General features: G+C 38.0%; 1 protein-coding gene across 2 annotated transcripts; it reads left to right on the forward strand.

Moving 5' to 3' along the window:
- The first annotated feature begins 1689 nt into the window (after positions 1-1689).
- On the forward strand, positions 1690-26608 carry AGGF1 (angiogenic factor with G-patch and FHA domains 1). 2 transcript variants are annotated; one of them, XM_059492868.1, is made up of 14 exons: positions 1690-1888; positions 2880-2976; positions 3424-3629; positions 4348-4494; positions 6741-6929; positions 10559-10628; positions 18315-18426; positions 19632-19683; positions 21664-21765; positions 22116-22281; positions 22526-22608; positions 23613-23740; positions 24594-24693; positions 25512-26608. In XM_059492868.1, the coding sequence occupies exons 1-14, from the start codon at positions 1709-1711 to the stop codon at positions 25710-25712; spliced, it is 1833 nt and encodes a 610-aa protein (XP_059348851.1). In that variant the 5' UTR covers positions 1690-1708; the 3' UTR covers positions 25713-26608. The 2 variants fall into 2 exon arrangements, with proteins under 2 accessions (XP_059348851.1, XP_059348850.1); XM_059492867.1 differs by lacking the exon at positions 10559-10628 and adding an exon at positions 16430-16781.

Here is a 26608-nt window from a genome sequence, read left to right on the forward strand (position 1 = left end):
CTGTTTACTTATACACATTAAGTGAAACCATCCTGATGCAAACAAAAGCCATTATCTAAATTAAAACAATTTTGATAGAGACAATACACTAATTCTCAACTAATGAGACATACCTTTCCAATGAGGTATATTGAGGTCTGAAACTCTGTTAGTTATTTTAGTATCTCTCAGGACCTCCAGTCCACAGCTGAGCTTTGCATCTTTTCACAAAATGTTTTAAAGACAAAATATATGTATTATTTTTCCTATTTCCTGTGAATTAGGATATGGACAGAAGTAGATTTGCTTCTTGCCTGCTTATGTAGCCCACCTTATAGAGATTAGGCATTAGATTGTGGTGGTTTTCAGTCAGAGCAGTACTTGATGAGTGGCGCATGACTGCATGTCTTCACAGAGAACAGCAGCATTCTTGTTAAATTAGCACCACCAGGTACCATACTTTTCAAACTCAGGTGTCTTTGGACTGTATTTTTGGAAATGTAATATGTTAAAAACATATGCATGCAAATGAAATTAATATATTACTTAAAGTGTACTTGAAGTGTAAAGGCAGTGCATCATTCAGGATATATCTGAAAGCAGATGTAGATGTCCATTTATGCAGCACACTCACTGTTGTCAGATCTGAAAGCTATTGATATACTTCTCGTTTCTGCAGCAAGGCACAAAAGCAACAGAGTGTATCACAACAGTTCATTGAAAACTGAGAAGCACCGTGGCCATCCGAGACAAATCACACTTAACATAAGAAGCCTGCGAGGTTAAGTTTGGAAAATTATGGTATCGAGATGGGGCTCAGGGGAAAATCCCGAGAACCTCTTCAACTGCTTCTAGAAATCTCAGGAACAGAAATTTATCCAGGGCTGCAGTACTGCAGCTCTCAGCACTGACTCTGAATGATGTGTAAATGGCTCCAACTGCAACAACCTCCAGACGCGGCACTTTCTAGCCAGGAGATGGTGTGGTTTGCCACACTGTTGACTGAGAAATCTAAAGAGGCATCCCCCTCCCCACTCTAAAACTAACAAACGCACTCAAAAAAACCCTCAAACAAAAATGCGCCCTACTTTTGCATGAAAGCACACGCTAGAATTACTTTTCATTTTTTTATGTGATGCAGCTGGAACCCTGGGGCCCACCACCAGCAGCAAGCTCTGCCTGACACGACCAAGCCTAGGTGATGTAGGAGCTCGGTAACAGACTTCGAGCACGTCCGGCGCCGAGACCGCCCCGCCTTTGGGTGTCGCTGCTCATCCCTCATCTTGTTCCCGACGCTGCCGCCGTCCACGGGCAGCACCGCCCGCCCCAGCTCCCGGTGTCAGCCCAGTCTCCGGGAGCTCCCGCTCCGCCCGTCCCGTCCCGCCGCGACTCCGGCCCCGGCCCCGCCTCCGGCCCGCCCTCGCCCCGCCCCCGGTCCCGGCCCCGCCCCGGCCCCTTCCCGCGCGCACGCGCACTGCCGCGCGCGCCGCTTCCGGCTGCTCCCCGCGTTTCCGCGCCCCGCGCCGCGTTCCCGCCCCCGCCCCGCGGACGGACCCTCGCGCGCCGCACGGGACAGATCTCGGTGCGGCGGCGGCGCGCGCCCCGCGCCGCTTCCTGCCCTCGCGCCCGGCGGGCGCCATGGCCGGGGCCGGCGGGCGGGGCCGCGCGGGCGCTGCGGGGCGGGCGGAGGGCGGGCGCTGAGCTGCGGCGCAGGGGAGGGCGGGCGGCCATGGCCTCCCCGCCGGGCGCCGAGAGCCGAGCGGACCCGGGCGAGCAGGAGGCGGCGGCGGCGTTGCAAGCGGAACTGGGCGCGTGCCGTGAGCAGCTGGAGCGGGCACGGCGGCGGCTGCGGCGCGCCCAACGTCTGTACCGGCGGGAGCGGGAGAGCGGCGAGGCGCTCAGGAGGCAGGTAGGGCCCCTTGCTCTGGACACCGCGGCCTCCGACCCTTCCGCCCCCCCGGCCGGGAGCCGCTCGGCCCGCGCTCCGCTTGTCCCTCCTCCCGATGTGCCCGTTCCACACGGTCCCGCAGCTCGCCGGGCTCTCCTGGCCTGCTCGGGGCCAGAGCAGGTTTGAGGTCTCGAGTCAGAGCTTGGTGGTGAGAACGGTAACACCTTCTCTACCGCAGGGTTAGATTTGCAGTCAGAAGGAAAAATTACATGTGTCAGAGGGAAAGAAGTTTATTGAACTAAGTGTGAGGTAAAGGAAGAGTGGCAAGACGTCTCTGTGAATGCTTATGGCAAAAGAGGGAAGTTTAGGGGAGCCCTCATTGCGGTGTACAGCTTCTTTGTGAGGGGAGGCAGGCAGTGATATCCTGTCTGGCAGAACCCGAGGGAACGGCCTCAAGTTGTGTCAGGGGCATTTTAGATTGGATATAAGAAAAAGGTTCTTCACACAGGGGATGCTTGGGCAATGGAAGAGGTCCAGCAGAGAAGCAGTCACAGCACTAAGCCTGCCAGAGCTCAAGGAGCATTTGGACAATGCTCTCAGGCAAATGGTGTGACTCTTGGGGTGTCCTGTGCAGGGCCGAGAGTTGGACTTGGTGGTCCTCGTGGGTTCCTTCTACTCAGAGCATTCTGTGCTTTGTAAATGCCACAGTCATCACTACAGGACAGTGATCGTTGCTTGAAATCCAAGTTTATGGGGTGGGCATTTGGGAATAATCTCGGTTAAGTTTCTGTGCTCCTTTGTCAGCAGAAATTATGTGTTTCTTCATGCCGGCCATTCAAGTACAAAATTGTCTCCTGACAACCAAAATCACTTGAAATCACATCACACCTGTGATGCCATTATGTTTTGTTTGAATTACGGAATGCAAAATAGGCTGATTCTCTTTTCTGAGATCGCAGACCACTAAAATTGATGGCAGTATTTTGTTTTTAACATGCAGTTTTTCTTTCAGGTAGAAGAACTCACTAAAGAAATCCATAATAGAAAGGAGAAAGATACGTCTAGTGTAGAAGTACAGACAGAGGACTGTGCTGCATGGTCACAAGCAGGTACAGAGGGTGGTGACTGTTTAAATAGGGATATAGAACAGTATCTTAGTTTGAAAATGTTGTAATATAGAATACATTTCAGGTCTAGATCCTTTGCTGAATTAAATTCCTTAACCTGACCTTATCTTTCAGACCTTTTGGTATTCATTCAAGGCATTAATTCAGGATAAAATGTAGTGTGGACTAGCAGAATCCATGCTATTGTAATTGGTTACATAGTAATCTCATGTTGCAAACATACACACTTTACTAAGTTTTGAAGTATATGAAAACAAGAGGTAGGATTGGAATAAATTCAGAGTAGAGGCACTACCTAATATTTGATTTTCATTAGACTACTTAACTGTATAAATTTCCAGTTTAAGATTTAGCATCCTTAAACTGCATTAGTAAAATACTGCCTTGCTAATTTATGCAACTTCAACTTTTCTTTCTCTTCCCTGGCAGATTATTACTACTATGAAAATTATTACAATCACACTGATACTCAAGATTGTGCATCTGAGCTACCAGTGCAGCACAGTCATGAGAGTGAAGGCACTGAGCATAACTCCGCAGAGGAATCAGAGGCAGGTGTTAATATTCCACTGAGGAAGGATAGCACCAGAGCTATTGAAGGTGGAGAAGAGGAAAATTTCGTCCAGAATTCACAGGTTTTTGGACTTTCTGGAGTTTTACCAGTTTTGAAATCAGTATTCTGTTAATATTCCATCTAAAAGATGTGCTTGCGGTCCTGAGAGCTTTATACAAAATGATTTTTTTGTGATGGTCTCGTGCTGATAATACCCTTGTACTTCAGAACTAGTTCTTTTTGTAGTATGTTCCAAGTGGAGCACCCTCTTAGATTTGTGTCTTGGAGTTTGAGAGATCTTGTAAAAAGGCATATATGTCTTGCATAGCCTGGAAGCAAGATTTTTTTTCAGCATAGTATGTCCAATATGTCCATGCTGATTTTCTTAAATAGTGCTTTTTATTTTTTCTTCCATTGACATAAGGAAGCAAGATATAAGGAGAAGAACATTGTTGGTGGGGTTTCTTTGCTTATTTTGTGGTGGGTTGGTTTTCTTCCCTGATCTTCAGCCTTCTCTCAGGTCACTCAGTTTACTGAGTTTGTGCCTCTAGCATCTGAAATGGAACAGAGGGCAGAAGTCTGTCTTAGAGATGCTCTAAGACAAGAAACAAGATGTTTCTTGTGTGTATATTTGGTGTGAGTCACTTTTGAGTAAAGCTGGAGAAAAATGAAAGACACAGGCTGAAGTTTTGGTCCTGTTGAAATAAGTAGGAGTTTTCCAGTAAACCACAGCCAGATTTTTGTCTACTGAAACAGTCCAGGTTCACAGAGCACTTACCTTTCTTGCTTTCTGTTATCAGGAGACAGAAGAAACTTCAGTACCAGAAGGTTCTTTGGCAGAGAGCTTGAGAGCTGCTGCAGAGGCTGCTGTTTCACAAACTGGATTTATATATGATGAAAATACAGGATTGTATTATGACCATAGCACTGGATTCTACTACAATTCAGTAAGGATAATTTCCTAAATTCTTGGAATTTTTTGTCTATCACAAAAATTTTGTTAGTAAAAGTTGATATGAGTGAAGAACTTAGATCCAAGCTGATCTTATGTTTTGAAAAACAGGTTACTGAAAATGAATAGTTAAAAATTTGTTAATTAGTTTATTAATTATTTCAGTCAAATTAAAGATAGCAGGCGAGGATAGGATACAAGTTTAGATTTTAATTCTGTTTTTTGATGTCTCATAGGTCTCCAAGTTACTTGGAGTTGTACAGATTATATACTATAAAGCTGATCTGTAACTCTTTCAAACCTAAAAGCTTGAGTTTAAAGATGTCTTGTTTAGAAAAAAAACCCTATTTCTGAAGTCAGTTGCTTCTCCACAGTGAAAAGAGTCTTGGGAGGAAATACACAAAATGTTTGTGCTTTTACTTGAGTACTGTTACCAACTAGTTTGATTCTACAGGGAAATAACACACTTCTTTTAGAAGTGTTAGAAGATTAGATGATGGGTTAGAAATTCTTAATGGTTACTTTTTGATGTTTGTTTTTATATAGCTTTTGCAAAGGTTTTCTTTTTGTCCTCTGAGGTGTGTTTGTATATGTATACAGATCTCTGGATAGATATGTATACACTGTACTGCACTGAGAACAGAGAGTTTGGTTGCAGTGTTATATTCAGCTCGACTGTAGAAAATGAATGAGGTATGCAACTCTGTTCAGGATGCTTCTGGACTTAGTTTTTAAGGTCTCAAAGGATACCATTGGTTTTGACACCGTTTGTGGATATAGTTGTACATAAATGTTTGGGGCTATAGATTGCAGTTTATGGTACTTATTATCCAAATATCCAAATTAGAATTATCCAAAAGAATATCTTTCCTTGGTATTTAAGAGTTCTGAATTACAGGAAGTGTTCCTGCATTGGGTTTGCTGGCAAAGTTCTGATGATGGGGCCAGGGTGCGGAGGTAGCCTCTCTGAGAGAAGGCCAGGGGCTGCCTGGACATGGCTGGTCCCACTGCAGGGCACAGCCATCAGAGAAGCTGGTGGTGCCTCTCTGAAACCAGTGTAAGAAGGGGCATAACTGTGCACAGTGGAGTCTGTGGCGGGGGGTGAGTGAGAAAAATAACCCTGTGAACACCAGGGGCAAAGAAGAAGGAGCAGGAGGAGGTTCTCCCAGCACCACAGCAGACCATGCAGAAACTACTCATACTATAGTCCGTGGAGGATCCCACACAGACGCTGCTCCTTATGATGCCTTCTTTGGCTACCTAAACACAGAGACCAGACAAAATCAAGGGAATAAGCAGTTAAATTTATTGAAGGGCCTTTAGGTACATTTAGGGCAGCCAAAACCCCCCTAGAGGCTACACCCAAAAAATGGACAACAGGTCACGAGTTTTTATATTTATGGGTTTGGTCCATTTGCATTTTGGGAGGTAATCTTCTATTTACAGTTCAGGTAATGAAGTCATTTACCCCTAGTTTGCTTCCAACCCACAGCTCGCTTTTGTTTACATTTCTTGATTCCCAGACCGGGAGGGGAATTGTTTTGTCTGGCCAAAATGGGAAAGCAGCAGCTAACACTCTATAAGGAGTTTGGAGTTAAACAATAATAAACTGCAGGATTACAAATACATGAAAAATATAAAAGCTGAAATCCCAAGGCATCACTTAGGGGACTGGAGAGCCCATGCCAGAGCTCAGAACACATCTCCCTGGAAGGAGCTTTGCTGGTAGGAGGTGTGGCCTGTGGAGGACCCATGCTTGAGCAGTTCTTGAAGATCCCATGCTGGGCAGGGGAGAAGCAGCAGCAGAGAGGGACTTCTCATTAACTGATCTCAGCCCCTCTACTCCTCATTTCCCTGTACCACTCGGGTGGGGGAAGACAGGGAGAGGAACTGGGAATGAAGTAGTACCATTGAGCTTGTGAAAAAAAAGTGGAAGAGATGTTTTGAGTTTAATCCTTCTCACCCAGCTGTATTTTAGCTATTTCCAAGTCAAATCTGGCTTGCCCATGATAGTGACTTTCATCTCTTGACCTATGAGCTTTCCATCTTATTTTCTTTACCAGTCTTGTTGAGGAAGAGAGTCGACAGAGTGGTTGGATGGGCATGTGGTAGCCATCCAGGATCAAGCCACCACAGTTCTTTCATTTTATCAAAATTAAAATGTAGTTCTTTATTAATCAGATGCTTCTTTGAACAGTATTTTTATTGATGTGATAACATTGTTCTTCATTTCTTATAAAGGAAAACCAACTGTATTATGACCCAGCAACTGGAATTTATTACTATTGTGATGTGGAAAGTGGCCGATACCAGTTTCATTCACGAGTGGATCTGCAGTCTTACCAGGCCTCTGGTACTAAGCACACCAAAGATAAAAAGGGGAAAAAGAAGAGAAAAGAACCAGAGTGGATTGCTGCAGATGAGTATAAGGTACCCTCAGAACTGATAGACAGAAAATGCAAAATCTCTTGGGTTTTTGTCTGTGACGCAATTTACAGGCTTTGGGGCTTGGTTTTATGCAGAAAATGTATACCCTACTTTTTAAACTATTTAAACATATTAAAACTATATACAGCAGGTTGCTAACTTGTAGTTAGTGTTCAAATAACTTTCCCATTGAGTGATTAAGAATTAAACTTTTAACTTTGATCCCCTCACTTTTTCAAGTTTTTTGAAATACTACCCAACTGTAAAGGAGTATAAAATTGAGTGTCAGTGAAGTTTTTTAAATAGCAGGCACACTAGAATGAATTCAGTGTTTTGTGGGCTGGATTTACATCAGAAATTCAGTGGCGATGTCTTGGGTTTGGGATTCTGTCTTACGATTTGGTGTTGGTTTTTATGTTTGGTTGGGTTTTTTCAGATTCATATTATGAACCAAAAAAATGTAAATTTTGAAAATACACTCATACACAATCCTTTCTCTGTGACTGCCTTCCAGAGCGTAGTCCATTGCCATTTTACTGTATCTCTGCTATCATTTGGGATTTGGTGGTTGTTTCTTTGCATAGTATGTTCTCCTATTGATACTTGCTCACTTACTTGATATTTTCATTGTCATTAGTGTGTGGATAAGCTGTACATCTTAATAAATGCCCATTGTAATTAATATGTATTTTAAATTACACAATTTTTCTGAGTGCTAAGAAAGCATACCATTTCTTGAGAAACATTACTGACTCCTAAACACCAAGTACTAACACAGCTATTAAATCTCAGGGAGCATTTCTGTTATGAACACTCTTACTGATGTTAAATTATATTCTTTCAATTTGTTTTATTACTTTAAGATAAAATTGAATATGTTGATTTCTCTAGTTTGAATTCTCTTTGGTTTGCATTCTTCAAAGCTATTGCTTTAACCATTACATAGCTTCATTATATAGGCCTCAGACATGCAGATTGGTTAAAATGTGAAATAATTACATTACTGTCCAGATACCCATACGTAATAGTCATATAACATCAGTGCACATCTTGATTAAAAATTTTAATCAAGAGTGAGGTTATCTGAAAGACTTGAAAATAGAAACTATTTACATTAAGAAAAAGTGTAATTAGGTTAAATGGATAGTGATTGTTGACTGATTACACATTTTATAAACAAATTGTGGCTAATGCAGGAATTTCTGCTCCTTGAGGAAACCTCAAGTGAACCTTTCCATTTGGAAAGCTTGATCTGGGTACTTACAAACACTAAGCATAATGATTCTTTAGACTGAAGAGAACAGGGCTATTGCAGTGAAAGTGCAGTTTTACCAGCACCCAGGTTCAGGGCCTGCTCTGTGCAAATGCTGAATTAGCATTCTGCCACTCTCAAAAGGCATTGGTCAATACAGAACTTTATCCATTGAGTGTCAGGAAAGAATCACAAAAAGCTCATAGGAATAAATCTTTATCATAAACTGATCAATAGGTCCCTTAAATTTAGTTCTGTGATGAACTGTTACCTAAACCAACAAGAGTGTTTATAAAAATTTTAAGCCATGTATAGCTCTGACCTATCAAATAATGTTGACTACTTTTTAGACTCCCATCATAGTCTGCTTCTGTAATCTGATTATATTAGAAATAGAGGTTTGTCTTAAGCTTACTTTATACCAATATTTTTGTTTAGATAGTCTTGTTAGCAGATCTTTTCTGTGAGACTTCCACAGTCACAAGGTAGGAGGTAAACATCCATTTTTTTCTAGTCTGTTTTATTCATGGCAAACTGAGTACTTTGCTTTATTTGTGAATTAATTTGTTTCACCAAAAAGGTAACAGGGAAAACATTTAAAGTATACTGTAGTGCACAGATCTTTTCTTCTGTGTTCAGTGAGTGAAGGTCTATGTCAAAGAAGTAATTGTGGTCTTTTTAATTTTTTAAACAAAAACAGGGAGAATACAAAGTGAAACATAGGACACTCTCAATTTTAAACTTCAAAAATAAAAGAATGCCTTTTTATTAGTGCACTTCTTCATAAATGCACTGCTGGATGTAGAAGAAAAACTTACAGATACAGCTTACATTTGTGTTAAAACATTTCATTCTTGTACTGTGGTTATTAATCACTTAATAATTCCATGTTACATTAATATAAAAGATTAAGATTTTCTAGAATAAAAGTAATTTTCTGTTATAAAATTGGAAATTTAATTTATAGGCTGCACGGTCAAATGCATAGATGCATGGTATTTTTTGGCAATATTATTGTTGTCCAGTTTAGTCTTGTATTGGCAAAGGCACTAATTAGTTCATGGTAGAATAAAACTAAAAACATCTGGTTTTAAACAGGACTTTGTAGTTGAAGCATTGTATATTGAAATGCTTTTGTCCAAACATACTGCCCAACCTTCTCCCTTTTCTTTCCCTGAATGCTGTTTAAATTATTCAGGTTATAACAATGCTTTTGAAGACTAGTGCATCATTACTTCTTTTCCCAATTCATTACTAAATTGTGCTGCTAGCCTGAAAAATGGTCCCAACATTGCTTCATTTCTTTGACCAAAGTAGGTTTTACTTGCCTTTCTACAGGTAGGAGAAGGGTTTAGTTTAATGCCTGGGCTGTGGACCACTAGTGTTAAGAAAACAAGGTGTCCTTCTGTAACATGTCATTCAGCCCATGAACTTTATAATTCTTGGGTGAAGCTGAGGTGGTTGATAAAAATATCCATGTAAAGCAGGGGAAGACAGCAGTACTTACAGAATCATATCCATTTTTTTTCTCTTTTTCAGTTAAAGGAATAAATGTAAACAAATATTTATAGATATTTCTAATTACTTAAAAATTGTATTAGGAAATGTTCCTAATTCATACAAGAACTTTCCTTAAAGACATCCTTGCTTTTCAGTCACAAACTGAAACAGTATTACAAATAGTTTTCTTTTGACTTGTGAAACAAAGTATGCTGTCTCTACTTCCTTGTTTTTAACTGGCGATCAGGATTTTTTTGCCAGGATGAAGTGCTAGCCTCTGTGCAGTTCATATAAAAGCATTGGTAGAATACCTTGAAACTTTTAGACGTGCAGTTAAGTTCTAGTATCTTTTTGAAGGGGTAGGTCAGAAAAAAGGTGGGACAAGAAACATGGTATTTTCTTCTGTACAAGAAAAACCTTTAAATAAGTAAATTTGGAAAAGTTCAAAAATTTTTTAAAAGGTGACATAAGTGATAATAGGATCCCTGGCCCAGTATCAAGATCCAGGGCTTCCATATAGTTTGGAGAATAGACTGTGTGCAGTAGTGATCCTGCAGTTCTACTTGCTGCATTGGGGCTGTTAGAAATACATAGCAAAATTTAGAAGGAAGTTCTGACACATGCCATTTTTTCCATAAATTGTTTATTTAATTTTTTTTTTTTTTTTTTTTCAAGCTACCACCTACTAAATTTTATTTCAGTGTGGTACTCAAAATTAACTTCTACCATGTTCTTTTCCATTATAGATTCATCATAGCTACATCTGTAGGAAAGGCAAGGTGGTTTTAGCAGTGTTTCCCATACAACTCTGGAAGCAGTGACTTTTTACTTTTTTTATCACATGTAGTTTACTTTTTGCTGATATTCATCCCATCTTTAGGTACGTCAGTTGACAGAAACCATGGCTAATCTGAAGATTTCTTCTTTTGGATTGGCAGCTTCTGGTAAAGGTAGAGTTGAGACGACAAAACACACATTAGTCCATGGATGTTTACCTTTAACCTTGATATTTTTGTTGAAGAAAACAGAATATCTAGTAATTGATGTTTGGATATATTTTTTTCCTAAAGGAGTTAATAAATCTTTTAAAGCTATTTAGTCAAAATTCATTCACCTGCAAAGTAGCTTTCAAATAGATTTTAAATACTTTGTAAGTAACATCTGAAGAAAACTTTGATGGCATTCTAGAATATTTGGGAAGAGAAGTATTTAGCATCGCTGTATAACATAAATAGACTGGACTAAAGAAACTACTCATTCTTTAGGTACAGTTATTTAATTCAGAGCTGTCCACCACCAGTGTATAAAATGGCTCCTATATGCTATATGTAGGAAGAGGGTTTTTTTCTGGCATTTAATTAGATTTTTTGCACTGGAAAATTGAGTATTATGTAGGGTGGATAAGAGTAACTAAAGTACCTGTGGAATGATTTTAGCACATGAAACCTTAGTCATTTGAGTGGAAGAGCTGTTTTGAAGTGTTTGAAACTATTTCTTTAGTAAAATACTGTATTTCAGATTAATTTCATATTGAGGGTGTCAATGCTAAAGGTGTACTATTCAGTCCTGTAGAAGAGTGCTGAGAACAAATGAATCTGCTAAATAACCTAATGAACTTCTAGCAGACCAAAACACAGGCTACATGTTTGAGAAAAGTTGTATCTGTCTATATTTCTCTGCTTTGTATAAAATAAATTCAGAGAAAAAATAATTTAAACAGTGCAGTTCTTAGAATTGAGCCAATTATGCTCACAGTAATAAGTTCCCATGTATGAGGATGCTGAAGAATTGCATGAACATGCGTGGTGGTCAGCCATAGTACAGAAAAACTGAAGTTTTGAAAGACAAAATGTCTTGCTCTGTAACAGTAAAGCAAAAAGTATAGTTAAATGCTTAAAATACTTTGAAATTTTCATTAAAAACAGTTAAATGACAATGATAATATATATTTTCTGAGTAGGACAGTCTGCGTTTCAACAGGTCATTGTAAAAGTTTGTGCATATTCTCTATAAAGTTTGTGGCATATTCGCTATAAAGTAAAACAATCAGTTCCAGTCTGTCATGGTTTGGGCTTGGCACAGAGCCAATGCCCCCATGAGAATACCCTCTCCCTGGTGTCTGCTGTGAGATGTGACTAGGAATAAGCAAAGCAGGCTCTAGCTTAGAAATAAAGAAAACTTTATTACCTAAACTACAAGAAAAGAAGGAAAAAAACTATAAGGGAAAAAATTGAAAACTTTACAAAAAGCACTTTCTTCCTCTCCACCACTAAAATTTTTCAATCTGATACATTCCTTCAAATCACTAACTGCTTAGTCTGGCACTGCCCTTTAGAATACTCAAACTTCAGTCTGTGAAGAGGAGAGGAGTCCTTCTTGCACCACAGGCTTCCCCTGGAAACACATAGAAACCTCGTGTGCTTCCATGTCACTCAGCACCGCCCAGAAAGTCCTTTTGCCATTTTGTGACATCTTCCTTCCATGCCCAGGGCTCTCGCCACTGTGCATGGACCAGAGCTGCTTTTAGGGTTGTCTTTTAAGGATGCCTTGTCTCACTCCAAAAAAGGCACAGTCTCTGCTTTGGGACATCTGTCCCCCCCATTTTTTCCCACCCCCTGGGGCCGAGGGGTCCCCACAATGAACCCTCCCGGTTCTGAGGCACTGCCTCCCCCTAAATGCAGTCTCTGTGTCACAGGAATAAAACTGGTTCAGTCTATAGCTAACAAAAATCTAGCTAAAAGGCCACTCCAATCATCTCTCTCCCCACTCAACCAGTCTTCTCCACTTCTCTTGAACCAAGTCTTTGTTATCTCATCTCTTATCTCTCTTCTTATTCAGCTCTGAAGAAAATCAGCATTTTTGCGAGGTCTCAATCATGAAAGAAAAGGGTTAAAAATTTCAGTCTCTGCCTGTCCCAGAGCTCCAACACTCCCACACTTGCTGCTGCTCCAGCCAAGCACCTTCTCACTGCACTTCCCCCCCTTCTCTTCCTTAGCTAGCTGCTATCACATTCCGTCCTTGCCGGCTCTCCCTCTCTCTCTCTCCTGAGAGAGCTGGGTGGGAGGGGAGTAGCTGCTCGATGCTTCTTGAGGCTCCTCCACCCTTCCATCCTCAAGGGCCTCCTCACTCCCATCTCTGTCCAGGCCCAGGCCTACCACATGGCTGCCCCTCCCCCGCCCAGCAGCAGCAGCTGGACGAGGGAGGGCGATCCGACCTCTTTCCCTCGAAGTCCCAAGAGAGCCTCCCAAAGCCGAAGCTCTGGTTTTCAACTCCTGTGTGTTCTCAGAGGTGTGGCCAAACCCCACTGGCCACACCAAGTGCCAGTATCAAAATCTGAGCACCCATTAGTTTGACTACAACATCTCAGAATTCCCACTTCTTCCTAGTCAAACCACCACACAGTCACAGAAGCATGATTTGTTATTCTTATAAGATCAGTCCTCATGGGATACATAATATCCTGATTTCAAAGTACTTTTGGCTGACTTTGTCAGGGATGCAGAAATATGAACCAATTCAACTCTGTAGTTAAAAAATAGTTCATTATCTGTCAGATTGATCGCACCTCTCAGCTTCAGTTTAGTAAGAAAAATCCCAGAGATCATGTGATAATACCCAGAAGATATAAAGTTTTTCAAGCCTGGATCACATTGAGTCTATCCGTGTCTAACTCATGACTGTTCTTGTCAGTCTAGATGTATTGGGCAAGGTGACAATGAGAAAATGTATGTGTATGAGAAAATATCATGGTGTAAAAAATGCTTATAATCACCATCTGCTTGCATACTTTGTGTCTTGTGGCATGAGTTTGGGATGAAGAGTTAGGTAGTCATTGAGAAATTAAGTACATTGCTAGAATTTACTGCATTTTTCAGGGTACACTAGTACCCTGAAATACTACACTAGTATTTACCAAATTTTGTGCTTACTGCCAGTTCCTGGTTTTTAAGTGATGACTCTAAAGAGGCAAGGTGCTGTTTGCCTAGTTAGACTTTATTACATGCTACACATGTTCTATGTTAGTACGGGTAGTCAGCCATGGTTACTCCAGTCAGCAGCTGAGCCCCAGACAGCTGCCCACTCACTCCACCAGCAGCAGGATTGGGAAGAGCATTGGAAGGACAGGAGTAAGAAAACCTGTGGATTGAGATATAGCCACATGTGCAAACAAAAGAAAAAGCAAGAAATTAATTCACTGCTTCCCTGCCTGGGCAGGTATCCCCAGGAATGCAGGGCTCCAGCACAGGTAATAGTGACAAAGGCCAAAGTCTCAACATCCTTCCTGCTTCCTTGTCCCTCCCCCAGCATTTATTGGTAAGCATGATGCCATGTGGTATGGGATACCCTGTGGACAGCTGGCATCAGCTATATAGCTTGTGTCTCGCTTCCATCTCCTTGTGCACTCCCAGCCTCCTTGCTGGTGGAGTGGTGCAAGAAGAGGCCTTGGTTTGTATAAGCGCTGCTTAGCAATAAACTAGAAACAAATCTCTGCATTATCAGCCACATTTTCAACACAAATCCAAAGCACAGCCCTGCACTAGGCATGGTGAATAAAATTATCTTTACCCCAGCCAAAACCAGTACATAGTCACACACAATGGAAAAGGATTTCTGCAACACAAGATTGTGTCAAATGCTATAAGGTTCATTCAGTATCTGTATGCTTAATGTTTATACACTTTGCCCAGATGTGCATTTTAACACAGATCCATGAAATGATGAAGTGCTCAAAATCCATATTCAATTTTAAAATTCTTTATTTCATACAAGGTTTTCAAATGTAAAGACTGCATTTTTATCAGTACTTAACTATTTAGTTTATTTGCTTTCTTAACAGTTGAATGCAGCAATTATGAAAAAATAGAGAAGCTGCTGAGAAGAGGCTTGAAGGTTATATTGGCAAAATCATAGAATGAATGTATGTGTGGAATCCTTGGTCTGTTTATAAGACTGTTTTTAAAAATTCCTGGTTTGAGCACAGAACCAAGAGTCTTCTCTTTAGTAGCCAGGCTTTAAAACAGCACCTTTTTACTTTCTAGTTTAAAATATCTGAAATTATGCCAAAAATCACAGAATGTCACAGGGTTCACTGTGGAGTTGAGTGGTTAGAGCCTTGTACTTGGGCATCAGTGCATCACAGTCATGTCTTGTTTCACCTTGCTTGTGATTTGAGCAGATGGTGTAGCTTCTTTGTTTTCAGATTAGGTTCGTACCCTGAACTACTTTGTTAGATTACTCTGTAATAGAAGTAATATGTTTTAGGGTGCAGAACACCTTGTTATGTTTGGTATCAATATAAGACCCGTACCAAACGTAAATATAGACAAACACACTGAAAAATATAACTCAAAATGAAAAATCAGATTTTCCAAAAATATTTCTAATGGAATTAATGTGTTTGACATGTCTAAACTGTGTAGGCTTATTTATGGCAAGACTACTACTTTTTTGTTTAAAATAAACAACATTACACAGTGACCTTCCTATCTTGTTCCTTTCTATTCAAGAACTTAGGGAGTTTAGGGAGGAGGGCTAGTGCATTATAGAGAAATGAGAAACCCTGAACAAACCAATAGTCTTTCAGTTAAAGCATAAAAGCATTGGTTTTACCTAAGAACCTGCTGTCTTACTGAAGGTGTTTCAAATGTACACTCTCCTAACCAACAGCTGAGAGGAATTCCTGTGTTTGCAATAGTCTGTAGCACTGATGCATTTTAACAATTCTGAAAGTGCTTTAATTTCCATTATATTAATATTCACATTATTTCACTTATCTTGAGATGGAAACACATGGAAGGTTGTCAAGGATGTATTTTTTTACCTGTTGTATTGCAATATTTGATACAATTCAAGGCAATTGAATGCCTTCACTTTGAACTCAAAGTGGCACATAATTTAATCTAAGGTTTTATTTGTCTTTTAAAGATACTTCTGTTCTTCTTTCTCTATTGTTTATTTTTTTTCCTTTTATTTTTTTTAACATAGTTGTCAAGCTGCTAGATTGAGAATTATGTTTTTAAGGTACTCTGGCAAAATTAATATGAAACTTGAGGTTTCTCCGTTAAAAAATGTTGTTGGGATTTTTTTTTCCTGATGATGAAATAAGTGGAAGTGGAAGAACCTGTAATGATCCAATCTGTCTGATATTCAGTAGAGAAATTGAGAAACTTTTGGCAGTAGAAAAAGGATTTTTAGTATAACTATTTCGCATAGCGTAAGTTAAGCTTGTACTGGTCTATAGTTAAAGCATGAGTGAGCATTCCAGATATGCTGGACTCTGGTAATAAAAAAGAAGACAAAAACAGCAGGAGGATACAATGAAGATCAGTTAAAGACCTTCTAAGCACGTTGCAAGAATTGAATAAGAGAGGGACAGAAGTGAGTGTCATAAAAGCAAAATAGGAAAATATTCAGAGTGATGTTGTACAAGTTTGAAAATGAGAACAAGATTCTGAAGTTTCTAAACACTTTTGAAGTGTGAGAAAAGAGTAACGTTTAGAAGAGGAGTAAGTGAAGTTTAGAAGAGGAGGGCAGTCACACTTTCCCAAATAGAAGATGGTCTCAGTCACATCTAACAGGATGTGAAAATATTTTCACTGAAATGTAAAAGTTCTCCTGACTGCATATGTGAAATAAACTATTTCTTAATAGTTCTAAAAATAATTCTTCCTAAGTGAAGAATTTACTTCCAGGCTATTCTGTAAAAAAATGCAATCTGTAAAGACTGTAACATTGTATAACTCCCCTCCAGGATTTGGACACAGAAGAGCAGAAATCATCTAACAGTCTGAATTGCTTTTCCACCGCCGAGCAAGTAAGTTCTACGGAAGAAGATGAGTCTCCAAATATAAGAAAGAAGACTAAAATGGACACAAAACCACTAAACAGTCTAACAGCCAAAGAATCCATTTCTACAGATGGTATAAATTCACATTCGCACAAAAGTACGCCAGATGCTGCAGCATGTACAGATGACAGTAGAACAGTAGACACAGAGAGTGAACCAGAAGAAGGTGAAATTACAGATTCTGACTGTGAAACCTACAGTGAGGAGGAATTAACAAGTGAAGAAACTGGTGATTCAGAATACTCAGAAAATGAAGGTGAATTATTGTGGATTATATATGGTATTACTGTATTTTTCCAGAAGCCTGTTAAAAAAAACCAGTTTGTATAATTAAAAAAAATATAAAAGCATGTGACTTGAGGTGCTTTGAAAATGTGCTATATGTTACCAGCATTTCTTTCCCTCTCTTCACTTGTACAAAAAAAAGTAGTAGTTTCTATGAAAGCTGTTACTGATGTAACATCTGTGCTTCTGTAGAAACCTCAGGGATCCCAAAAATTTTGTTTGATTGGGAAAGTGAAAGGAGAAAATAAACTCTAAACCGTGCTAAAATAGGGGTTCTAGACCAGTAATTCACAGTAATTCTATGTATTGACTCTCTTAAATTAATATACAGTATTTTTTATACTGTTTGTAAACCATCATATGCAACTGAATGCAAGATCAGTCTACTGTGGTGAAAAGCAGTGTGGAGTAGTCAGTACTAGTTGAAATCCTATTTTGTGTATATTCCAGTGGCAAATTGTGAGAAATGGATATAGACAGGAAAACTGTATACTGTTTTATACCAAAGTGTTCTACTAGGTCCTTAAAATACCAAAAAAACAATGAAGGTGACCTGTGAAAGGCTTGTTGCAGCCAGTCAGAACTATGTATGTGCAAAGGATATTCCAAATTAAAGAATTAAATACAAGCCATAGAAAACTGTATTGTAGCCTGTGCCCTGCTCATAGTTTATTGTCAGTTTCTTATGTTTTCATTACTTTACTTAACTACTCAGATTGTGGGTGATTAATGCTAGCCAAAATGTGCTTGCTACCATCAGGCTTTCAGACTAAATTGTCTTTTCTTAATATCCAATTTGGCAGTAATGCTGAAGTAATAAAAACTGGGGACAGAATCTCTTCCCCTAGTACCTTTTAAGGTAGTTTCTTCTCATCTATGTCTAGTCCTAGCTGAGATCATTGGAGATTGTTTTATAAATGTACATCCAAGTACATGCAGCTGTCAGAATATAATATCTTAATATAATCTTCAGGCAAAAAAGCATATGCATCTGTAGGTTCTAGCTATTATTTTTTCTTATCCATGTTGATGAATAGCACTCCTAAGAGAAAACAAAACAGTAAAAATGTATTTGACATAGAAATTGTCAGATGCAAAGTTTGATATGCAGTAGGTCTGTGATGTGGTGAACAAAAAGGTGCTGCCTTTTCTCAAAGTAAAATTGTTTTCTAATCTGTAACAATTAATGATCCATAAATTTATAGTATACTAGTAAATTTTGTAAATGTATATATATTTTACTGCTGTAACTAAAGAGTTGTCCACTGGAATTAAGAAAATATTTGTAATACTTTGGTGTGCACTCAGCCTTTGAAACTACAATCTCATCAAAGTTTTCTCTCAGATGTTGTTACATATTTCTTTTAATGAAAGTTTTATATTATTCAGCCAGCTAAAGGCTGAATGGTTTTCAGTTTTTTGAAAACTTGACTATAAAGTTAAAACTGAAATGTGTTGGTAGTAATGGTGGTGGTGATTTTTTTTTTTTCCTATATAATTATAGATGAAGAAAAGATCTGGCCTCCTTGTATCAGAGTAATTGTAATAAGATCACCAGTTCTACAGACTGGATCACTTTATATTATCACTGCTGTGAAACCTGCTACAATTGGAAGGTAAGACTGAACGAAATTTTTTACATGTATATCTCTAACGACCTCTCTTTAAAAGCTGTGAAAAGCACTTAGGATTGCTTGTCTCTGCTCCTCATGCTTGTCTCCCTAGCCTGCAGCAGCTGTGAGGAACTCTGAGTTTGGTTAGTCCACAGCAGGAAATGGAAATCAGGTCACATAACATGTCATCATGATAATGTAACAGCATACACACTTGCAGCTCAGCGCACCTGAATCGTTAGTGATAACTTGATGTTGTGACTGAGTTCTAGTGGCAGTACAGCTGCGAGCCCTTCTTTGAAAACTTGTTTCCTTGAAAGTAAGCAAAAGTTGTCCCAGGCCACTGAAGCTTTTTTTTTCAGAAACGGAACAGTGCCCTTCAGAAATCCAGGATCACTAGACTTCTTACACCTTCAAATTTCAGTAGGGTTTGTTCATTGGCTTTAGATGATAAGCTGTTTGTGCTACACTGTATGCATTCTTATAGTTCTAAACCTGGTTTGCTCATTATGGATGATGAATTTAATGATGATGTAAAGCTTTCTTCCATGCTTACTTGAAAACCTTCCCCTGGAAAAGCTGTTTCTGTCTAATGCTGATTTTGCTCTTCAAAGGTTGAGTCATGTATATGAAGATCAACAGACAATTCTACTTTGAATTTGGATAGAGGTCTTTTACTAGCTGCATTACTTCTTAATCCCTTAGTATAAGAATGTAATACACAAATCCTTCTTCCTACTACTGCACTGTTTTGATAACAAAAAATGGAAACAAACCAAAACTCACCCTGTTGTAGAGATTACTCTTTGTTTACATGTATTACCTGCCTAATGCAACCAAGAGTTCAGCTTCACGATAGAACACAGGCACCAAGATGCACTAAAGAGCCTAAAGGATACAGAGTTCAGACTGTTAAAGGCATTGCATGACAGTTCAGATAGAAATATCAGGTTTATAAATAAGAATTTATTGGTACTCTTTTATCTTTTATAATCATCTGCTTTGTATCATTTATACAAATTGCAGAAGGGACCTGAAGCAAGTCTTTACATTGTGCATACAGCAACACGTTTTCTATCTGTAAAAAATTCCTAATAGCTTTGAAGAGAAATATGATACTACAGTTCAACTGAAATATACCTTTCATGAGCCACTTAAAAGATTTACTTATAATTTGTTGTGATTTGTATATCAACTTGCCTTTCCAGAGAAAAAGATGTTGGACACACACTTCAGATTCCTGAAGTTGGAGTCAGTAAGGTAACTCTTGTTCATGTCTGCTGAAAGGTAGATCAGAAGACATAAATATATGAATGAACATTTAGATTTTATGGCTTTAAATTTGGAACATCGTGTTAATTTTTTGAAAGAACTTTCAGAATGAGATATGGGTTTAGCCAGACTTGAATTTGGAAAAAATGAAAACATACGGTATTTTACTGAATGGGAACTTAACACAAACAACAGTGTGTTTTCAAAAGCTTTGAGTCTTTATTTTGTAGTTATTGAACTTGATAACAAACCCTGTTAAGTACTAATGATATATAAAGTTTTGATGCCAGATAGTAAGAATTTCTTTACCAAGTAATGCAGTCCTTGCAGTTACACTCAGAGCAAAGGGGTTTCTTTTATTTTCTTTCAAGCAACTGTGGAAATTATGTAGAGGGAGTTTGAAAAATTAACAGAATTCCTTTCAATGGTAGATTGAATGGAAATTTCTGTTATAAATTCTGTGCTCTGTTTTGCTAAATACTTCAACACAGACCTTAAATACAGCATTCCTAATAAAATAAAACTGTAGATTGACAAAGTTGTGTCATCCAAGCAAAAAGTTTCTTAAAAAAAATCTATAAATGCAGGTATCTCATGAAACACACTTTACTGTGTCTATTTTAAATTATAGTTCTCATTAATCACCTGCTATATTTCATACAGAAAAATTTCCGGAGTAAATATTTCCCTGCTATTAATAACTTTCAGGCTTGTGTTTGAAACTGGGCAAATAAAGAAGTCAAAAGACTTTTATTTTTCTGTAATGTTACCATTTTAGTACTTTACAGGTACTGTCAGTTTATATAAGAAGTTACTTCACTTTTTAGATAAGGAGTCAAAGGTGAAAAGATAAATTACATATCTGCAGAAATAAAAAGTTATGTACTAGTTGTTTTCCTCACTGTTCTTACTTTTTAGCTGTGGTCAGCTTTGGTGTTTGCTTTTCTTGAGTGGAAAGGGAGATTTTAAAAAATGCTACCCCTTGCAGATTTGACCTCTTTAGAAGTTTTAGTTCTATTCAGTAAAGCAGAAGTAGAAAATAAAATGTCTATTGAATAAGCTAGTCAGTCTGCATCATTATGGGAGTGTTCCATGTAGTAAGAAATGCTAGCCAATCTTCAATTGTTGTTTATTCTTAACTGAAAACAGCAACTACAATTGCTCTAAATTGTCAATTTTGAAACTGTCACTTTTCAACAGCCACTTCTCTAGACTTACTGCTTTTACTGGAGGTTCTAGTAGGTTGGAGAAGTTGATACTTCAGTTTGTTCAGTGGTCTTTTTTGGAGGTAGTACATCTCTTTATGAATTTGGCTAAGAGTTGCACTTTCTCTGGTCTGTGGAAGCAATACCTATACAGAACTGCAACAAGACAAAAAAAACCAAAAACCAAAACAAAACACAAAACAAAAAAACCCACCACATTACTAGTCTCAGTATCAGAAAGGAGATAAAAGAAACAGCAAAAGATTGGTACTGATTATGTCCTAAGTATTAAGATGCAGGAGAAGGTGAGTTATGTGAAAGTTATAAAAGCATGGTATTTAGGGAGTTATTTCAGATATGAAAGACCAAGTAAATGGAAGCAGAAGGAGATTTATTTTTAAATGACAGTGCCATAAAATACCTTAAGAACAAAAAGCCTGTTATTTAGAAGAACAGTTAAGAAGGCTATATTACTGAATCTCGCAGTTCTTTAAGTAAAGCATACTTGCCACATTGGAAGAATACAGTTGTCCAGTAATGAATCAGCTTATGAACAAAGTCATTACACTAACTGTATACATTAGTTCATACTGTTGTGGCCCATTCATTTACATTTCATAAGAATGAAATCATAAAATGTGAAAAATTATTAACTTGGAGCACCAGAGCCACTCATATATTCTGAAATCTTACTGTAAAATAACATTTAAATTGTTAAGTATTCACTTAACAAGAACGTTTAACTTAGGTTTCTATTTGTCAGTTTCATGCAGAAGTGTATTTTGACCACGATTTGCAAAATTATGTTCTTGTGGATCAAGGCAGCCAGAATGGAACAGTTGTTAATGGAAATCAGATTCTCCAGGTGAGTATCTACTGTTTTAATGCTCTTTATATTGCAGAAAACTAATCTTGTGGTCATTTTAAATGTTTTATGGCAAATCACTTACAATGCCATTGTATGTCTTCTTTCATACATTACTGTCTGTCTTGGTTCCCTTCTGATTTCAGCCACTTGGAGTACTTAATGTTTGGTTATGCTAGGAAAAATGAACTATGGTTACAGTTGCTAGAGTGAAATACCCACTATAATTAACAGTTGCCTACATTTGTGAGACCAAACTGAACTGCTGAGTTGTAAGTAGTGTGCATGAAATAGAGTTTGCGTCCTTCATGAGTTTTAAACTTGCCTGCTAAAACTTTTGTTTGCTGTAGCCTAAAACAAAGTGTGATCCCTACATCCTGGAGCATGGAGATGAGGTGAAGATTGGCGAAACTGTGCTTTCTTTTCATATTCACCCCGGCAGTGATACTTGTGATGGATGTGAACCAGGACAAGTTAGAGCACATCTTCGCCTGGACAAGAAAAAAGAGTCTTCTGGTTAGTAATATTATCACAGGATACATTTTTTTATTATGGCTGTTTACTTTATAAAAATAAATTAGTTCAGTTTTCATATAGTTTTCTTGTTAGCTTGTAATAGTTGTACATAATGATATATTTTCTTCTTGGTATATGTCTCTATGTATAATAATGTCAGAACAAAAATTCTCTCCTTTGTCTTATGATTCAAAACATTGTTACCTTAGTAATTACAAATTCAATCCTATGTTCTTCCTTTTAGTTTGTTCAGCACTTAGCAAAGAAGAGAGAGAGCTAGTCAGAAGAAAAGCATTAAAACAAATACGGGTAAAATACGGTTTACAGGTGAGTTTACAGTAGAAGTTGATTAAGTTTTTGTCATCTTGTGGTTCTTTTAAGTACTTTGTGATTCCTGTTTAAGCCATAGACTTTGTTGAATAAGGGAGGTTTTCAAATGCCCTTAAACTTATCCTCATTTGTCTTTTGTACCCTGAATAAGTATTCTTTACAAACCTCTACAAAGAAAGATGATGATAAGAGGACAGGAAAGTTCCATTGAAAATTGAAGATCCTTTCAAAGTGTACAAGATTCCTAATCCTTTGGAAGTTAAGATTTTGCAAGATACTTTGTTTTTATGTCTGTAGACTAAGTTTTCACTGAGTTGCAGTCCTGTCTTTCATTTGGAAAGAAAACATAATGAGCAACTGAAAAATTATGGAAAGGAATGGGAATTTTTTCAGGTTTTTAAGTCCAGAGAAGAATAGAAACATGAACATACAGGCAATATAATATTATGTATTCAAATTACTTCTGTTGTAGAGATAATTTTAACATGCCATTGCTTCCAGCATTTGTACTAAGTATTCATGTAGAAAACAAAATGCCATAATTTCTATGAAATTCTTCAGGTACCAAAATAATACTGATACAGAATCTGTAAACATGCTTAATTCTGTCATTTGTTCTGAAAAAAAAGTAGTTGCTGAGGAACAAGATAAATTGTTATATAAAAAGCCAGTGGTGATGTGCACATAATTTTCTGCTTAATATGGAGAGATTGACTCTTCGTACCAAGAGAAGAGTCAAAAGAATCTGTTATTTTATTTACAGCTTCTGAGAAATTACTGAATTTGGCATATTACATGATGATGGCAGTAATATGGTTTACAAGGTATGCTTGTAAGCTAAGAAAATACTGAGTGAGGACTGCAGATTTTGTTGCAAGATTTAGTATTACTAAAAAAGGCTGAATCTCCCATACTTTTGGAGGGAAAAAGGAAAGTTAACAAAAACACAGAATTTAAACCCCACTGTCTTTGTCTTGATGCGATTAAATCTGCTTGGAAAGAACACAGAATATGAAGACAACAAGGCAGTGAAAAATCCAAAGTACAAAGACAGAGCAGGAAAACGTAGAGAGACCGTTGGAAGTGAAGGAACCTTCCAGAGAGATGATAGTTCAGCTTCTGTTCATATGTAAGTTGGGGTTGGGGGAAAGTATCCCCCATGTTCTTCTTTTGTGAATCTTTAAAAAAATGATAAGTATCAATTTGTTACTAGCATGCAGTTTGTTAAATTACAAATAACCTGTATATATTGTGTTAGGAGAGCTAGAAAATTTTAAGTTTTTCACACTTCCTATTTCACGTGCTTTTATTTATTAACTTGTCACCTTCCATGTAAAACTATATGGAATGTGAGGGCTTAAGGATGGCAGTAAGGACACTTATATCACTTCCTTACCAACTCAAAAATGTAAAGAACTCCCCAGCTGCATTAGTGACATCTTCAATAGTGTCTGTTTTTCAAGTGGTTCAGTCTTTATTTTTTCTATTCAGTTCCAGTAATAGTGCATATGCAGATTTTTCACCTGCAGCTTCTCTCACTGTCAATATCCAGCCACTCACAGGACATGTATTTACATACCTCTGAAATGACACTTGATGTTCCTTCAGTTGTTACATTGCCTCTGTAAGCTGTAGTTGGGTTTTTTTTTAAGAAGCATGAACTTGTAGGTGCGTGAGAATTAATAAAAGGACATGTGAGATGATGAAATAGGTGCAGGAGGATGATTTGGCAGCGATACCACTTTTTCCATATTGTAATCCATACCCTCCTGCCTGTGATGTATCTTTTAACTCCTAAAGCAAACAAGTAGTTCAGGAGGTTTAAGAAAGCTGATAGTGACCTGAGGCTTGTTCTTCTGTATAGCTCTTGAAGGACTGATTCCTGATTTCCATATGTATGCACGTTTCTGTTTTTCAGTATTTGAAAGCACACTCTTTTATATTAACTCTTGCTTATCAGTTATCTTAAACTTTCTTCAAAGTGAAATCAGCCACAGCAACAAAGGACATAAAATGTTGGAGAAGATGGGATGGAAGAAGGGGGAAGGTCTGGGAAAGGATGGTGGTGGCATGAAGGATCCGGTAGGTCTTCCTGGTTTTCACTTGAGACAAAAATAATAGGAATGTATTTGTAGTGAAAAGTATCTAATTGTATGCCACTATTCTCTTGAAATTTATAAAAAGCCTGGTCAAGAAAGAATAATTCCAGTAGGACTAAGCTCAAATTCTTTTTTCTTTGACTAATGGTGTATTTTGAAATTTTTCAGTAGTATTGTCCCTTCCTACACTGTGTTCATTAGGAAAGTAAGCAAAGGAAGACAGACAGCTTCTAACTATTGAATTAATAATCTCATATTTGTATACAAAGTCTGGAGGAAAATTGGAATAATTTATGTGATGCAATTTGAAGATTGGTTTAGGGTGGAATTCTTTCTCAGAGGCTGCCATAGCACAAAAATCAAGCTAGATGATGGGCATTGAGAGAGGAAAAGCTGGCAGAAGTCACTGTAGCCAGCAAGTTGTGGGCCTCTGTGGCAACCATGTTAGCCCCATTTTTGTCACCAGAGATGTGTTGTCTTTTGGCAGTAGTGCTGCTCAGAGCCACAGCATACCCTGTGTTGTCAAACTAGCCAGCACAGGGATCATATGCTGCTCACTCAGTGAGATGTATAATAGTTATTTGGCATTTTGGGACATTATTCAGGACTCTAAATCATAGTTCCAGAAGTGGTGATGTGACACATCATTTTCATGGTACTGTTCGTGTATGATCTAGGTGTTTTAGAACATAAAAGAGAAGTGCTTGGGGAGAGGGGGTGGCATGTGTATTACAAAACCAGAATTTGTAGCATTTAGAATACCTAACTTGCAATTACAACAATATTTCACGTATTTGACAGATCCAACTGGAGTTACATCAGAAGCATGCAGGTTTAGGTATGAGGAGACCAGCCTCAATTGAAGATGTTCAGCTTGTTCAGAGCAAGAATAAAAAGAACTGGGATAAAGCAAGAGAGAGGTTTGCTGAAAACTTCCAAGATGCTAAATCACAAAGGGATACAGCTAAGAGTACACTTTGGGTTAGAGGGACTGTAGACTGAACTATCTAGTCCCAGAGCAAGGTAATTCCTGAGTATAAATAGTTGGGAGAGATTTTATTTTTATTCTTTTTGCTTTTGCTAAAGCAGGAGTTTGGTTATATGTAAAATACAGTTGTGGAAAACCTTATTCAAGATTAACTCTGTTAATTGGTTTTCTGTAGTCTTCATGCTTTTATACACATTTTTAATACGATATGAATGGAGTTTAGAGGGATATTCAAATTTAAGTACTTGAAAATTATTTTCCTCAGAAACAGGAATCTTCCATTGTTTTTACACTTCACAGAAAGTTACGCAAAACATCTGTTACACTTAAATGTGATACCTTTAACACTTGAACAGTGGTTTAAAATCAAGATGAAAAAATAAATTCCTCAGATCCCTTGTAAAAAAAGTACCATATTGCTGTTTCCTCATGTTTGCCATGACATGCTCAACAAGAGGCACACCACTCTTAAATTCACACAGTTCAGTATTAGCTACATGTCTCAGCATACATCTGGCAAAGCAAAAGGGGGAAAAGGCTTGTTTTTAAATGATTCATCATTACTGTTCAAAAATACCATAATCCATGAAATAAACTACCAGCATTAGTGAAGGAAACAATGTTTAGAGACAGCTTGTAGCAAAATTTTCTTCTGTGAAGAACTTGTTTGATATTTGTTTAGTAAATCTGTATCATGCCTTTAAAAGAGGAGGTATGTTTAGAAAACTGCTGTCTGTTTGTATTTATTAACTTCTTTTCTGATACATCCATTGCTGGCAATGGGGTTTATGCCAGAAAAAACAACACAAATAACTGATTTTTGATGGGGAAGGATTTCCAAACTGAAGCTAAAAGATTGGTGTTTTGTTTATTGGATGTTCCTAAACACAATAAATCATTGTCAATTTAA

The sequence above is a fragment of the Ammospiza nelsoni genome, chromosome Z, assembly GCF_027579445.1.
Source record: "Ammospiza nelsoni isolate bAmmNel1 chromosome Z, bAmmNel1.pri, whole genome shotgun sequence".
Lineage (NCBI taxonomy): Eukaryota > Metazoa > Chordata > Aves > Passeriformes > Passerellidae > Ammospiza > Ammospiza nelsoni.